The sequence below is a fragment of the Simochromis diagramma genome, unplaced genomic scaffold (assembly GCF_900408965.1).
Source record: "Simochromis diagramma unplaced genomic scaffold, fSimDia1.1 OVJJ01000123.1, whole genome shotgun sequence".
In the NCBI taxonomy this organism is placed as follows: Eukaryota; Metazoa; Chordata; class Actinopteri; order Cichliformes; family Cichlidae; genus Simochromis; species Simochromis diagramma.
Genome location: NW_024386778.1, coordinates 3,044,563 through 3,060,423, shown reverse-complemented (window position 1 = coordinate 3,060,423; position 15,861 = coordinate 3,044,563). Strand labels below are relative to the sequence as shown.

The 15,861-nt window shown below is 41.0% G+C and overlaps 1 protein-coding gene across 1 annotated transcript; it reads left to right on the top strand.

Annotated features, from left to right (window-relative positions):
- Positions 1–2,460: 2,460 nt before the first annotated feature.
- On the top strand, positions 2,461–15,460 carry exoc3l2a (exocyst complex component 3-like 2a). Its single transcript, XM_040012004.1, has 13 exons — positions 2,461–2,693; positions 5,072–5,643; positions 7,501–7,724; positions 8,161–8,908; positions 8,996–9,110; positions 9,195–9,305; positions 9,385–9,485; positions 9,607–9,717; positions 9,812–9,947; positions 11,143–11,265; positions 11,369–11,524; positions 12,877–12,998; positions 14,097–15,460. Exons 2-13 carry the CDS (start codon positions 5,096–5,098, stop codon positions 14,410–14,412), a joined length of 2,811 nt encoding a protein of 936 aa, XP_039867938.1. The 5' UTR covers positions 2,461–2,693; positions 5,072–5,095; the 3' UTR covers positions 14,413–15,460.
- Positions 15,461–15,861: the final 401 nt, after the last annotated feature.

The window sequence follows — 15,861 nt, the reverse complement described above, 5'->3', positions numbered from 1 at the left end:
TAATGTTTGTTTTCAGGAGGAGGTTGCACTAATCCGCTGAGATGTGCAGTCTAATATACAGCTGGATGTGGGACACATAAGTTCAATGGTGAATTATGAACTTTAAAAAAAAACAGCTTGTGTCAAAGGCCACAACATTCCTCAACCAGGACTACTAAAGCTCACCAGCTGCTTGGGGAAATATAATTTGCAGTTTGTGCTGCAGTCCCTACTGAAGGGCAGTATTTCAAAAGTAGAGGAACTATGTGGGTGAGGCTTGCAGTAAATAACATTTTGACAGGAGGCAGAAAAACATAGACCACTGTGGAAACACAGGCAGTCATTAACTTGAAGAAACCCTTGGACTAATACTTCTGGAAGTAAACTTAATTTCAGGGAGAGTAAGGGTGGCCACTTACTCCTTTTCCCAGTGTTTATACTGTTTATCTGGACGTAGCATTTCCAGTGGGAGGAACGTTTCATCCAAGTGACTTCTTCAGGCTCAGAAGAAAGACATGCCATTTTAAAGAGTCCAGTGAGCTCATAGATCATAGATCATTTCTATGAGAGCTTTGGGAATTGACAAAAAGCCCTGATCAGAAGAACCGAGGCCCCTGCTGGTGACATGGCTGCAAAAGTTTGCTTGTGTAGGTGGGTGGGTTATCCAGAGCCCTAAAAATGAACACCAGACCTTGGAATTGAATCTAAACGGGGAGCCAGTGCAGTGAGATCAGCATAGGTTTGACATGAGAATGTCTGGAGGCTCTGGTATGGAGTCTTGTAGCAGTATTCGATACAAATTCTAGCTAGGTGAAGCGAGATGACATACCAATCTCCATCTCCACAAATAAAAGATCTCTTTAAGCAATGTAAGATAATTCAGCTGTAGGATTTGTGTTTATTTGTACTTATAGAGGCACTGCAAATATGTTACGATGTTAATGTATACACTAACGTGTGACATTTACCTGGTGCCCCAGCAGGGGTCTTTTGTGTGGCGAACATCCTGGCTCATCCTGACCTTTGTGGGAACGTATTCATCACAGCAAGAATTCGGCCTCAAACTGAGAGCCTGCTGGCTCTGTTTGTATATTTAACACATTTTAGGAAACACACATTTAAACTGTATTGACCTTTTAACCTTTTAATGGTTTCAAAGACTCCAGCTGACTGCACTCATTTTACTATTATAAATGCACATTCTGTGAATCTAAACATACCCACTAAAACTACAATCTGGTGAAGCTGTTAACAACTTTTAGACATCTGAAAGTTGTGAATGATTAATGAATGCTAGCGACTGGGCTCCTCTTTAACAAGCTGTTGTGTTTGTAATCAAATCAAAAGGAATCTTGATAATTGAAGTTCAACATATTCACCACTACATCTTTATGAGCTTTTTGGAACACAACATATTCATATCATATTAGCCATGCGTCCTTGGAAATAGCACATTATAAAAACATATCTGAAACGTGACATTGACGACACAGTCGTTTTCATGTCACTTATGATACACTGTGTGTATCTTTTCAGTGGCTGACAAAGCTGTTACTTTTATCTTATTTGCTCTAAAATTTAGATGTTTTAGAGCAAAACCTCTTTAGGTTTGAAGTTTTATGAGTGCATTTAATCAAATTAGTATTTATATTTGACCTAGGTTACATTAAATTGTACTTTGTGTTTGCAGCGTAGTTGATTTCAGCTACCAGCCTAGCCTATTGTAAAGAAAACAAGTCAATGCTGGACAGCATCCCTGACTGTATGATACGGTGGCCCTGAGAGGCCAAACGGACCGCAACATAAGAAAACACCAGCAATAAGAAAAACGCTGCAAAAGCACACAAAACACAACGGAAATTCACCCAACCACCGTCATGATGAGAGACATTCATAATGGAAAACATGAGTAGAAATGAGAAAATTCCATCAGTCATCATGTCTGAACTGGACTAAACGCAGAACGCAACCCTTTGCACTACACCTCTCTGCACACTGGGTGGCAGGAGGGAGCCAGTGTGAATAAAGGCCCTTCATGTGTTACTGCATCTTGTTGACATGTTGCTTTTTTTTTTTTTTTAAACTCACAATACTTTGAACCGTCCACGTGCTCAAACTCTACAAACTCACTGCATTCTTCAATTGTTCTGTCCTGCATTAGACTTCTGTCGCGGCTATGATGAACGTAAAACTTTGCAGTAATGCAAAGACGTTCAAGTAAGAGTGCAAGAATGGGACTTTTTCCTCATGGCTGTTGACAATGAATAATCCGCATTTTACGTTTTCTACTGAAGCCGCAGTCACAAACACAGAGAGAATGTAGAGATATTCACAACCGTAGAACAAAACATGGGGATGTGTTGTCCTCCTTCACCTTAAGGTCAATACAATTAGTGTAATTAATTACACTTGGGGCCCAAGGTGTGGGGGCTGATCAGGACAGGGTGGTGGTGGGGTGGGGGTCTGTGGTGTGTGTGTGGGGGGAGAAAGGACGGGACAAGCCTTTCCTCAGGAAAACATATCACCTTCAACCACAATAGGGTAAACCGCAGGAAATCAGGAAACCGCAGGCAGCAACATTGCTCTCTTGAGTCAGTGAGGACTTTCAGACACGCTCTCACACTCATCACAGACACTCTACAGCCTGGCAGCTCATTTAGCCAACACACTCCAGGATGACATTGGACTGAAACACAGCAAGGCATCGTCATCAGGTAAGTCTGATCCTCTGCAATCATCTTTTATTTCATACTGAGTGTTTCCGTTGTGATAGAGATTTAAGTTCAAATGATTGTTTTTATGTGGAAATCATTGTGTTTGGCTGTTTTTCACCACCTCTGTCTGTAACATATATACTTAAAGTTGGGTAGTCATTTTTGTGTTTAGAAAAAAACCCCAAACTGATTCACCGTTCCTCCTTTACTTTTTTCATTTTTGGAAGAGTTTCCCTATCCTGGCTAATTACACACACAAACAAACAAACAAACAAACAAACAAACAAACAAACAAACAAACAGCTTAGAAAAATCAAGAAAGAATATCAAGGAAAAAATTCATACACAGTTCATATTTGATCAACCCACCAGTTGCTAAGTGTAATACAATGCTGATGTCTGGCTTTTGAGCGTTTGCCAGTCACACTGATTTTATGAACTTTGAGGTCATCTTCTTAAAAAAGACACAACTGATAAATATGATCCCTACTCGTCTACTTTCTTCATCATGAACATTCAGTATTATTTTTCCATCTAGACACTAAAGGATTCAAATGCCAAAGCATCACAGTAACCGTCTCAGCTAGAGTCACTGTTCTGAATTTTTACTAACAAAAGATCAATTGTTGTCACTGTCTGGAGTTTGGCTGTTTCTGTTGGCAGGAACAAAGATGAACAAACAAAAGGAGAACTCTCTTTCACTGCCATCAAAGCAAAAAAAAATAATTGTTCCCCTGCTACTATTTGTTCTATCCAATGTCATTATTTAAAAACGAAGTCCATATAACGAGTAAAAACTGACTGAAATGAGCTTGGCTTGATACCGTACAAGCTTTAATCACTATTAAAGCACCTAAAGTATTTTTTCAGCATCGCATGCGGTATGAAACTAAACACTGTTTCTTGTTCTTGATCATGAAGCAGTAGCCTCTCATTATAGTGGAAGTAAAACAAAGTATACATACTGAATTAATGAAAAAGTACAAATGAAAGAAAAACATACTCCTGGGTTCCAAAAAAGTAACCACCACATCTGACCACAAGTAATCATATGATATATTATGACCACATCATAAGGCAAAAAAACACAATAATGAAAAACAGCCAAAGCAGAAAAAAATGGAGAGTCAGACAAAAACAGCAATAAAATTATATATCAGTCGCATCTACTGTAGGCCTGGTGTTAATAGGATGTTGAGTCAGCAGGGGGTGCTTTTTGCCTTCAGTACTTTTTAAGATTCTGTAAAAATTTGCTCATTGAATATGCAACGCATGAGAGCAGACAATTTTATGTTTTCTACGTATAACAGCACAATGACTTGATTGTTTTTCCACTTCCAGTTTTTAAAAACAATCTTTAGATACCTTTAATAGGTAGTAAAGTTACTTAAGCACTTAAGAACTAGCTGTCCTGTTTCTCACCGATATCCCACCCAGGGCTGTGTGCAGTCTTGCGTATATTAGCCAATACATATCACCTGAACAGCACCTTAGCTTCTTTTCTCTAAGTCTTGTTCGGGGGATGAAACGGCATTCTTCAAAAGGATATTCCAGCACTAGAGAGCACAATAACAGCACTACCATAGGATATACACTACCCATTGTGTTGCGTTCTTCTTACTATGAAGGTCAAATATATTTCACATGAAAGTATTCAGGGAGCTCTAATGCCCTATTGTTGTCGCTTTGGCTTTTTGTCACTCCCACCAGGACAGAAATGTTTCATAGAGGGATAAAGGTGAACATTTTGCTCTGATGTGCAGTGACAATTCCCTACAAGGCGACGAGTGGCTCCAGAACTTTGTCAATAACTTGCCCACCGCAGAGTCACCAGATCCCATCACTTTAAGGATCAAAAGTTCTACTTTTTTCCTTTAATTTGTCACATACTCATATATTTGAAACTAATGTGACAAAACTGACCATTTGTGTTTCCCTGGAAACTGTTTTGTCACTAAGGTGTAAATCAGGCCAAGAAGAACAGCAAAAACTCAGTTTCATCACCTTATATTATAACTGAAAAAACGTCACAAACCAACTCTTATATAAAAAATGTCATTTAAAGTTATTTTAACTTTCAGTTTAAAATGAGTTCACTTATAAGTAGTTTGAAATGAAACCTCTGATCCAGGACTGTTTCTGAATTCTTTGGGGCATGAAATTATATTATTTTGCTCTTATCTTGGTAGGTTAAAGCCCGGGTATGTCTGGTACTCATGTCCTAGTTAATGTTAACTGTGGGTAATGTTGACAGATCTCTGTAGGTTGTGTTTTATCCCAGTTGTTCCATCCTAAGTATTTCCATAAAATTACAAACAAAAATCTAAATTAAAAGAAAACATTTTTCCTAGATCTTACACATTATCTTTGTTTTGCAGTTTGTTAACGTATTAAATGCAACCATGCCCATTCTGAAGAAACTCCCGGGAAGATCCAAGAGCTGCCACGAGTTCCCCAGAGTGAACGGTGAACTGATTCTGCCTCGCCTAGACTTAGACATCAGGGACTTGAACGAGCTCAAGGACCTGAAGGAGCTTAATGAACTGAAGGATCTAAACAAGAACCTGAACCCCTTTGAGGATGTGGACCTGGATGATGATGATGACAGGAACAGAGGTGACATGGGCCTCATTATGGGGGAGGTCAAGGGTAACCTCCAGCTGAAGTCGTCCTGTGATGGTGAAGAGGAGGAGAACGAGGTAAATGCTGGGAAACACGGGGCAGGGAATCCTAAAGTGAAGCCACTGCGGGGGACCCTTGAGCGGATCTGTGGAGTGTCTCCCCTTAAGACCCTTGGAAAATTGGGAAAGGGGCTTCGCATATCAGGACGGAGTGTATGGGGGAACAGCACCCCACACTACAGCCCTGGAGATTCAAATACACTACCAGCAGAGAAAGAGAAAAGAAAAGGACTACGCAGGAGCTCAGAGGGAATAATGACCCTGCTTCGGTGAGGAGAGATTTGGAGTAGAAAGAAAGCAGTTTTTAAACAATTTAACCTGTGGTACAGTTGTGGTTTGGCGTTTACATTCACTCATCATTGACCTAAATGTTCTTTTTTCCAGGTGTAATCATTGTGCAGCATGCTTTTGCACTTTGAGTGTACAAGTTTGAATTGACATTGGATTTTGTCACATCCACACAGGGCCAAATGTATACATATAGGCTAAAATATATTCATACACTCACTTGAATCTTTTAATAGGTGACACTGAAGGTCCACTGAATGTCTTTTAACTTGCTGAGGCCTACTAACTTCTCATTAGTGATCACCATTGACTACAACTGGTACTTTATCTTTGTCAGCACAAAAAGGATGTGTTTCACAGCTCACAGCACACATGGGATTAACTAATACTCATAACAATGGGAAAATCCAGAGAAGTCTGTGGGAAAAGATGATTAATAAGAACTCTAAATTTATGTAAATTTAAGCTAGGAAGGTGTCTTAGTCATTTCCACAAAACTGCAGATTCTGAGCTCATCATTTGAAAGAGTTGTGCCCAAGCACAAGTTCTAAAAATAAAAATTGGCTAGAATATTCAGAAACATCCCTAACCATAACCCAGAAAAACTGCTGGCATAACTGTCCACAGCGAAGCAAGTTTTACATTTCAGGGTTAATCCATTTGTAGAAATTTGTAGCTCCCTATGTGGACGAGCCAAATGCCTTGTGGGAAAGTTTTATTGTCAGACGAGACAAGACTGAGTCACAGTTAAAAGAGGTACATTTGGAAGAGGCTTTCAAACCTGTGCCAGTGTTCAGCGTTCAGCATTGGTAAGCTACTGTTTGCTTTGAGTGCTTGAGTAGAGTAGAAAACCACTACATAAGAACCAGTCCATTTACCATCTACCAAATTAGGCAGACGCTTTAAACCTTGACATAACTGGGTGATCCAATGGGGCAATAATGTAAAAACGCACATTAAAATGGTTCTGGAATAGGCTAATATTAAGCTTCTGGCATGGCCTTCCCAAATCCCACACCTCAACCCCGTTGAAAAATTCTGGACTATGCTGGATTTGTGCCAGGAAACCAACCAATTTAAATAAAATTTTTACTAATTCTGCCAAGAGTACAGGTCAAATATCCAGCAAGAATTATGCCAGGAGCTTGTCGGTGATCAGAAGTTCAGGCGCAACTATCTAAGCAACAAATATTAGTGGGGGCATCTGTATTTATTTAAGCCTGTATATACCTTTGACCCTGTGTGGATTAGAGAAAATCCAAAACTAAAGAAAATTTGTGCAAACAATTTTGGTTAATTTTTAAGTCATTAAAGATGTAGGACTGGAAAAATAACATTTCAAAGAAATCAAGCCCCCAAATTACCGTGATATTCACAGCCATGTAAATTCTGATGACAACTGTATGTCACTTATGTGAAGCAACTCTATGCTCATTGGACTCATATGATGCTTTTGATTGCATTAATGACACATGGTTAAAAAATAGTTTTTCAGCAACTGAGAATAAAAGTCCTGTTTACTGGTCAGTGACAGAATAACATATAGTGCCCTTATTTCCTAAGCGGTTGTGTAATTTGCTGTGGTAACTTGTTGATCTAAGGAACCTCTTTTGTTTTTCAGTGTCATGTTGTGTACTTGCTGTCCTCACTCAATGGGACTATTTTTAGACGAGGTAGCCACACACAGCAGCAACACTGTGTGAATGTGTGGCACTCAAAGCACAGGTTTTCCTAGGAATTCCGTACAGGACAATACAAACCTCATGCACTCATTAAAGTCCTTGCATCATTTAGGGCCATGATTTATGCTCTTTGTCATTGCTGTGGATGTTCTGCAGCTTCACTGGTCGACGGAAGGAGGAGCGCAGAGAAAGCCTGCCCTGTGGAGACCTGAGCGTAGGCAACGAGGTAGAGACTTCCAGGCGATCATCCTTCCTCAGGATGGTCAGTCTGGGCAAGCTAAAGAGGGAATCCATGTCAGACAAGGCATCCCAAGAGGCGGAGGAGGAAATGGAGGAGGAGGCAGAGGATCCAGTAGTGAAAACCAGAGAGCCCCTCTCAGGTAATAATTAAGAAGTCGATAAAAAAAAATTACTTTCCAAGTGACCCTGTAGACTTTAGCAAAGAATCTACATTACATTAGTTAATATTTCAGGTCAAATTTCAACAGCAGTTGCTGAAACCTAGACAACCCTCTGATGAGGTTAAAACTTTTCACTTGGGAGCCACTGCGCTCACTTACCATTAGTCTGAAAAGGAGAGGAAGTAGGGTCAGAAATGTTCCCCAGCTTCCTCTAGATAATTCAGTCCAGCTACTGTTTGGAGACTCCGGCAGGGAATTTTATCAGGAACAGAGGAATGTGCAGACAAACCTGCAACAAACAGGCGAGTTTGTCAGCCAGGTACATGCACAGCTGCTGAATGAGATACGTGCATTAACATATTTGTCACTAAACCTATTACCTCTAAACTTGTGTTTCTCTTCTGGTTTCCCACAGTTCTGGAGATCTTACAGCTGGTCAATCACAGGGACCTTCTCCTGGCTGACACACATATTCAGGAACTGGAGCGAGAGTGTGAGCTCCTGTCTCTCCTGCCAAACACAACTCCTCCTACCCTCACTCCTACCCTGTGTCCCAGTACTCCACCCAGCATGTTGTCTTTGTCCTCTTCCTTTGATGAGTCCCTCAGCTCTAATGCGACTTTGGACTCAAGCCGGAGAAAAGCTAAGGATGTGGAGCTCCTGTATGAAGCCCTTCAGAAGGAGATGTGGGATGTGGTGCGGGAGTCACTCCGCCAGCCTAGTGCTGGCCCCAACCTTGGTCTGGTGGTGCTGGTAATCCAGCAGGAAGAGCATGCTGATGCTGCCTGGGCTCTGAGGGAGGAGACTAAGCCAGAGCAAGAGGTCCCCCGCATCCAGCCCAGCCAGCGTCCCCGGCGACTGAAGATGAAGTGGAGGCAGGCTGTAGCGGAGGCTGCAGACTGGAGCCTGCCACATCAGGTAGACACCCAAGCAGGCCAGTTGGCCTCATATCTGGAGCGCCTGAAGTGTCGAATGGTGGATGATCTGGATGCAGCGAGAAGGAACGCTATATCCATTTACCCAGAGGAGTTTGCAGCCTTCCAGGTGTATGTGGAAAGTTACCATCGAGCTGTGGCCAAACGTCTTCGCACTATTACCAGTGGCCCACTGCAGATCACAGACGTATACTCACTACTTGACTGGTTCTACAACATCTACAACAGGTTGGTAATGATTGCCTGCTCCAATAACGACACACACAACAGGCTTTTATTCCTAGTTAAATTTTTACATTAATTCTTTCCCACCAGGGATGTCCTAGGAACAATCGGGACCACCACACCCATCAACTACAGCACACTGGATGGTATTCTGCCTCAAGAGACAGTGGATAGGCTGGAACAAGACTGCATTAGTGTAGTCAGGGTGAGAAAAGAGTGTTTGAATGTCTGTTGCTGGGAAAATGTGGATAAGCGATGCATTTAAATTTCCTGCTTTTTCAATTTTCAGGATAAGGTGACAACAGAGCTGATCCATGTGCTGGATGAAGAGGAGAGGCGGTGGGCCCAGACTTTGCACATAGAGGAGTATCAGTCTCACCTAGCATGCTCAGTAATCCAGGTACAAAGCCATACTATTTCAGTAACATTTTCCTTGAATGAAACCTCTGTCTTATCACTCATGTCTTTTAAAATTTCAGAGGGTAAAGGTGGATTTGGACAGATCTACATCTGTGAACCAGTTTCTAGGAGCAAGAGTGGCTCGCTGCAGTCTCATTGGATTGGCTGACTTCATTTACAGGTGTGTGGACAGTAGTTTAAGGTTATAGCTGTTAAATCATATCTATATATCTATCTATTGAGAAAGAGAGAGAGAGAGTATTTGTATTGAAAGTGTTCTCATAAAACCTCTATGCATTCAGTTTCCAGAGGAAGGTGGAGATGTTTCATGACAGTCAGGCAGAATTTGGAGACCGAGGAGATGGATATGTTTCAAGGACTATAGCTCTGGTTAACTGCTGCCCTCCTCTCAGGTTGGCAAAGATCAGTGAAACTTCATATCTGAACATTTTCTAAAAGAGCTACAGAAACTAAACTGAAATGTCATATTTCTTGTGTAATGTGTAGATCCTTTGTGGACCGCTGCAGGCAGTGTGACCCACAGGGCAGTGAGGAATCTGCGCAGAAAGCCAACTCCTCATTGGACAGGATCATCAACCAGTCAGTGAGGGTGCTGACTGACAGGCTATTTGACCACATCAGAGTGAGTAGGACAGTGGCAAGATTCATCTGAGCCATTAAAGATGGTTTTCCGGAAACATAATTACGATCATGACCCAGATGTGCTGTGCTAAAACAAATTTATGAGAGCATCACCCAATGTAAGGTTTGTGCCACAGCTACCCTAAATTAACAGTACTGTAATGGTAATCGGCAAAATTATTGTGTGTGTTACTGCAATGGTTGCTCCAGTATGCGCAAGCTCTTCAATAAAATTATATTTTAATGCTAAAATATAATTATTTTTCTTATCAAAGAATTTTTCAATTTACTGTACAAAAAGAAAAAAACACAAAGCACATTATTATTTATCAGGTTAAGATACAAAATTACAGTTATTTACTTGCATTCCTGAACAGAAAAATAGTTTTAGTGGTTGAAGGTTATGTTTTTGGTACAAAGCACAAATTCATTTCATTAAGTTTACTTATTATTAGTTCTGAACAAGTTTCTGGCAGATTTGTGTTCATAACAGGTAAGCTAAAACAAAACAGTATTTTTTTGTAGCTAAGTTTCTGGTCACATACTTGTGTCTTTTATTATTTTGATAATACACCGAATTATATGGAGAACTTACATGTAATACATGAAAAGTCAGTATTTGGGCAGAAGTGTTTTGTGTACACACAGCTGTTTAGTGTATCATTAGCTGTTTCGTTAGCTGTATCATTAGCTGTTTCGTTAGCTGTTTCGTTAGCTGTTTCGTTAGCTGTATCGTTAGCTGTATCGTTAGCTGTTTCGTTAGCTGTATCATTAGCTGTATCATTAGCTGTTTCGTTAGCTGTTTTGTTAGCTGTATCATTAGCTGTTTCGTTAGCTGTTTCGACAAAAACAGCTAATAAATACAACTGTCCAACATGATGATGATAATAATGATAATAATAATAAACAATGAGTATAAAGTACAGTCTTTACCTCATTCCTATATCTGAAATTTCAAGTAGTAAAACTATCCACACTAATTCAGTTAAAAGGACTAGATGTTACAGCCCCTGATAATGCATTGCTTTTGATGGAGAGACTCTTGAGGGATGGCTGTTATGAGGAAAGGCAGCCCAGAAACTTTGCCAGCAGCCCACAACGACGTGGGCTAATCAGGCTAATCTGCCGTTTTCCTTCCTTGGTTAGGTTTACCAAACCTAAATCTGTTCTTAATCTGTACTTTGTTGCCTTTCTAGCCCTTCTTTGACAAACTGATGAAGAGAAAGTGGTTGAACAACACAGAGGCCTTCGAGGCTATTGAAGCCAGTATTAAACAGCATTTCAAGAAATTTAGAAGGATGGACTCTCCACCCTATCAGGTCAATACACGTTTGAAATGGTAGTCCATAACATTTTCAATGTATAAAGGTATGAAACTATATAAAACTATAGCTAATCTACAATTGCTGTTATGACTGACAGACACTGGTGGGTGAGGTGCACCGGCGGGTCCTAGTGGAGTATGTGAGAGCCATTATGAGGGGACGCCTCATGTGTACATCCTCCAAGATGAGGAAGAGGATGGCTTTCCGCCTGCAAGATGAGGCCAAGCAGCTCAAAGGACTCTTTAAGGATCTGGTAAGTCTGGTCTGCAGACACAAAACATTTTTTTTTTTATTAGACTGTGTTAGTGTGGAAAAGAAAATTATATTTTAGAGTGCTAATGGTCTCCAAATATGGAGAAGGAAATTTACAGAGTCCAAGACACAAGTAGTGGTTATGTTTCCGGGGAGCACAAACAGATCCAAAGTGCTGATTCTCAAAAACTTGGAATGGGGAGGGGGAAAGAGTGTGCCGGCTGTGACTGGAGCCTGACCCTGGAATTTCCTAGGTCAGGAATAACTCAGACAGTGTTGATACAGGACTGAGCTCTGAAAAATGGCTGCCGTCAGTGAGATGGAGATGGATGAACCGGGCTTACGTTAGCACTTGCCAAAGTGGGGAAGAGGGAGTCAAACAACGAGGCCTGACGGCATGGCATTTGCCCCCTTTCTATCTACAAGTTCAAACAAGTGTCCGTCACCTCAGCTGACAACAGGAAGCTGCTGTGTTCGGAGGAAACTTCCTGTTCCTGTCAGCTGGCGCACTTTGATGTGGCTCTGGAATGGCCTTGATGGCCTTTTTCGCTGAGGAGCGGGATGAAGTTTCTGTGGAAACTGGGAACTTAGGAGCATTGGGGGGAGGATGAGTTTTTAACGACCACCAAAAAAAGACGTTGTTATTTTTAGTGAGTGGCAAGCAACCTCTCTTTTCCTCAGTGTTCCTGAGAAAAAAACAAGAACTGGGAAAGCAGAGGTTGAGGTCTGGTATTCACTAATCAAATTCCTAAGTGTTTGGCCTCCAGAGGCATTAACCTGTGCTTCCTCTGTGGGTTTCATTGTTCACTAAACTGCTTGTCACTTCTTGCCTGAAAAACACATTAAGACTTAAGAAGAGGTCATTTGGATGGGCAATGATAATAAATAAGTGGAACTCGCGTCTTCTTGCAGTCCATTTGTGCTCTTCTCATTCTGTCCATCCAATGTCTTGTCTCTCGCTCACTGTTTTTCTTTGAAACTTTTGCACATTTAAGTGCATGTGTCTTGTAAACAGTGACCAAAGATGTCTGCAGAATCTTTTGAGACTTTTATATCTAACAATACATTACCATTAGATGTGCAAGGATGCCAGCCTTTAGCCTTTTATGTGTTTTGAAATTTCATCCACTGTATTTGAGGTATTTTAGGTGTAATCACCAGAACTAAGTGCCCAAACCACATTATAAGTTCAAACAAAAGCACAGCTGGACAACTTGACAGATTTATATTTATTTATGTAGCGTGCTTGCATTTATATGCTACTTTTGTAGTCTTACTGACGTTCAAAGTACTTGATTTATCTTGTAGTCCTGAGTTTCCTGTGAATGAATTGTCGCCTCTTCTCTGCCTCAGGAATCGAGCTCCTCCTGGTTGGACAGCATCATCTGTCACCTTGCTGACATCATTCTCCTGGAGGACACGCCCTCCATCCAAATGGAGGTGGCTGTCCTGGTGAAAGAATTTCCAGATATACGGTAAGGATCCCCCCCCCACCCCCCACAAATGAACAGTCTTGAAATGTTACAACCAGGAAACATCTATAAAACAGATGCTCTCTGCACTGGTCCCTCCCAAAGGTCCTATATTATTTTATGCTTACAGCTACACATTCGCTGTGTTGTTTTTGGCACTGCTCTAAAACAAGAAAAATGTAAGCCTGCATATGTTGTTTTGTTGCAATGGATCAAAACAAGGAAAAGGAGCGCGGAAACATATCTACATTAACTTTGCTATTTTTGGAGCGGTGCGGGTCTGTTTTGAGAATGGATGAAGCAGACAAGCCTCTGGGGGGGAGTTCCAGCCTGTTTGTGCACAGATTAAGACTCACATTAGTGACGGTTTTCGACCTAATGCACGTGACGCATAACCCTCCAAGGAACAGACAGGAAGCTGCTGCCGAATACTTCCTGTTCCTGCCATCCTGCAGGAGACAGACTGGTGCCACTCTTTGAGTCAGAGAGAGAAAGGTGTGGAAGAGGAGAGAAAAAGTAGCAGTTCAGACCTAGAGACACATTAACTTGCTGCATTTGTTTGTACCTTATGACAGACCCGCAAGTCTTTCAGGAGATCAAATGCAGGATTTCCCGAGTCTTTTATTTATCTACCTTAAGAGTCACATCATGCACATACGGCTGTGTCTACATATTGTGGATAAAAAGTATGAAAAAATCCAATGATAAATAAAATACAGTGCTTAACAATTTTATTAGATCACCACCCAATGTAAGGTTTATGCCACAGCTGCTGGTAGTTATCAAAATCATTTTCTCATTTAGTTTTTTATTCTGTAATGTTTACATACACAAGTGCTTCTTGTTTTTACCTTATTCAGTGTTAGTTTAAGTTTAAATGAAGCTTGTAAATTTAAGTAGGCCCAATATGATTTAAAACCATCGCCATGCAAAATTTTAGACGGGCACTGAATTTTCTGTCCTTCCCAGAAGTGAACACAGTGACTCAGAGAAAATGACCGTTACTTGGCGTCATGGCACTTCTTGACAACACCACACAGATCTAATTTCCGATTCATACCCATTTATCCTTCGTCCTCCCTGTATCCTTCCTCTTTGCAGGAAGAAGCATGTCTCCACCCTGCTGAATGTTCGAGGGATGATGCGGCAGGCAGAGCGACAGGAGATCCTCAATGTCGTCAAAGATTTTGAATGCAGCAGTGCCCTCATGTGCCGGGACCACGCCCTCTTTTCCGATATTCCCATCACCTCAGAGGTGCACTGCATCAGCCTGGGTTTCCTCCGCCTCGCCATGACCGTCTCCAACTGGTTCTCAGAGCACCGGCCAAGACGGAGAGGCAGAGTAAGCATCAGGAACGCTACACCTCAGCCTGCAGAGAATAAGGAAGATGCGACTAAACTTCACAGAGAAGACTAGCCACTAGTGTTTGTGCTAGGAGAGTAGTCACAGGCATACTGCGAAGATGAGATGTACATGCACCTTGACCAAAACTGATTTTGTCACCAGCCACTTAAAAAACCTCAGGTACTGCACATATTGTACATCCTCAGTGACAATTCTCCATTTCCTCGTGTTCGCTTTTGCTTTAACGGTGAAACAAACTGTGTATTTTAATAACTCACCATGATTTACAGTACTTTGCTGTTTATTTACACCTCTACAGAAGTAAACAAAAAAGAATATATCCTCTGAATGTAACATCATGTTCATTAGTTTTTCAGCTTAATTATCATTGCACAAAAAACTTCAATATGATTTACAATGTCTGCTCTTCAGCATATATTTACCCAATGATATATACCCTTTCTCTGGTATATAGAGCATATGGATGTACAGTACTGTGCATAAAAAGTTAAAGACACTTGCTGTTGTTTAGCTGTTTGCTTCTTATCCAGATACCTGATCTGTTAAAAAGTCATTCTGCTGCGTGCAATTAGGCCAATATGACGCTGGCTTTAGTGATAAGAAAAACAAAGGGTCCTGAACATTTGGACCTAATCTGGGATCATTCTGACACTTACCAATATAACTGGCAAATGTTGTGAGTGTTACAAATGTGGATATAAAATAAAGTGGACCTGTGGCTGAGCTGCAGAAGTCAGATTTGCACCAAATCCAATGAGGTGGGTCAGATTTGGGCCAAACATTCATTGCTATATATAACATGAAAGAAGTCATAAAATAACTGTGGCAAGGTCTCCAAGATCCTTTGATCAAACAAAAGTGGTGCAGTTTTATTGGTGTTTTTTCATGACTGCACTTTGAATTAAACTAATACAGAAAAATGCAAAATTGCTTTATTTTCTTCAAAACATCCTCCATTTGCATTTTACTTTTACAATGTTTTCTTAGTACTGCATATTAATTTTATGGAAATCTGTTGTGTCACTGTGAATGAAATGGATCTATTGCTGGAAACATAATAAAAGCCCATTGACTGGGTCGAGTAAAGTGATTCAGCAGCTCTGTCATTGTGGGTTCAAATTCTGTTTTGCATTTCAGGTAAAAAATGGAATGTGTTCTACGTACTGACGTGCTTCAGTTGAGTTCAGTTTCAATTTTATAGCAATCACACAAACCCCTACCTCAACCACTTGGCGAAAACGAGAAGGAAAAACTCAATTTTAACAGGAAGACTCAGCGAAGGGCAGCGAATCGGATGCAGTTGGTTGGAGCAGGAGAGACAGTGTTTAGTAATTATTATTTATTAAATGCAGCAGTACTGTATAAACGTACAGAGAGTGCAAAAAATAGTGTAGAAGGAACCCTCGCTGCATCATGGGAAACCCCACGGCAGCCTAAGCCTATTGCAGTGTCACTAAGGAATGGTTCAGAATCACCTGATCCATCACTAACTATCGGTTT

Excerpts from the sequence above, each read along its gene's own strand:
- exoc3l2a (XM_040012004.1), top strand. The coding sequence starts at position 5,096 with ATGCCCATTCTGAAGAAACTCCCGGGAAGATCCAAGAGCTGCCACGAG. Across the intron at positions 9,111-9,194 it reads ACTGCATTAGTGTAGTCAGG|GATAAGGTGACAACAGAGCT; the intron begins GTGAGAAAAGAG and ends TTCAATTTTCAG. Across the intron at positions 9,718-9,811 it reads AACTGCTGCCCTCCTCTCAG|ATCCTTTGTGGACCGCTGCA; the intron begins GTTGGCAAAGAT and ends TGTAATGTGTAG.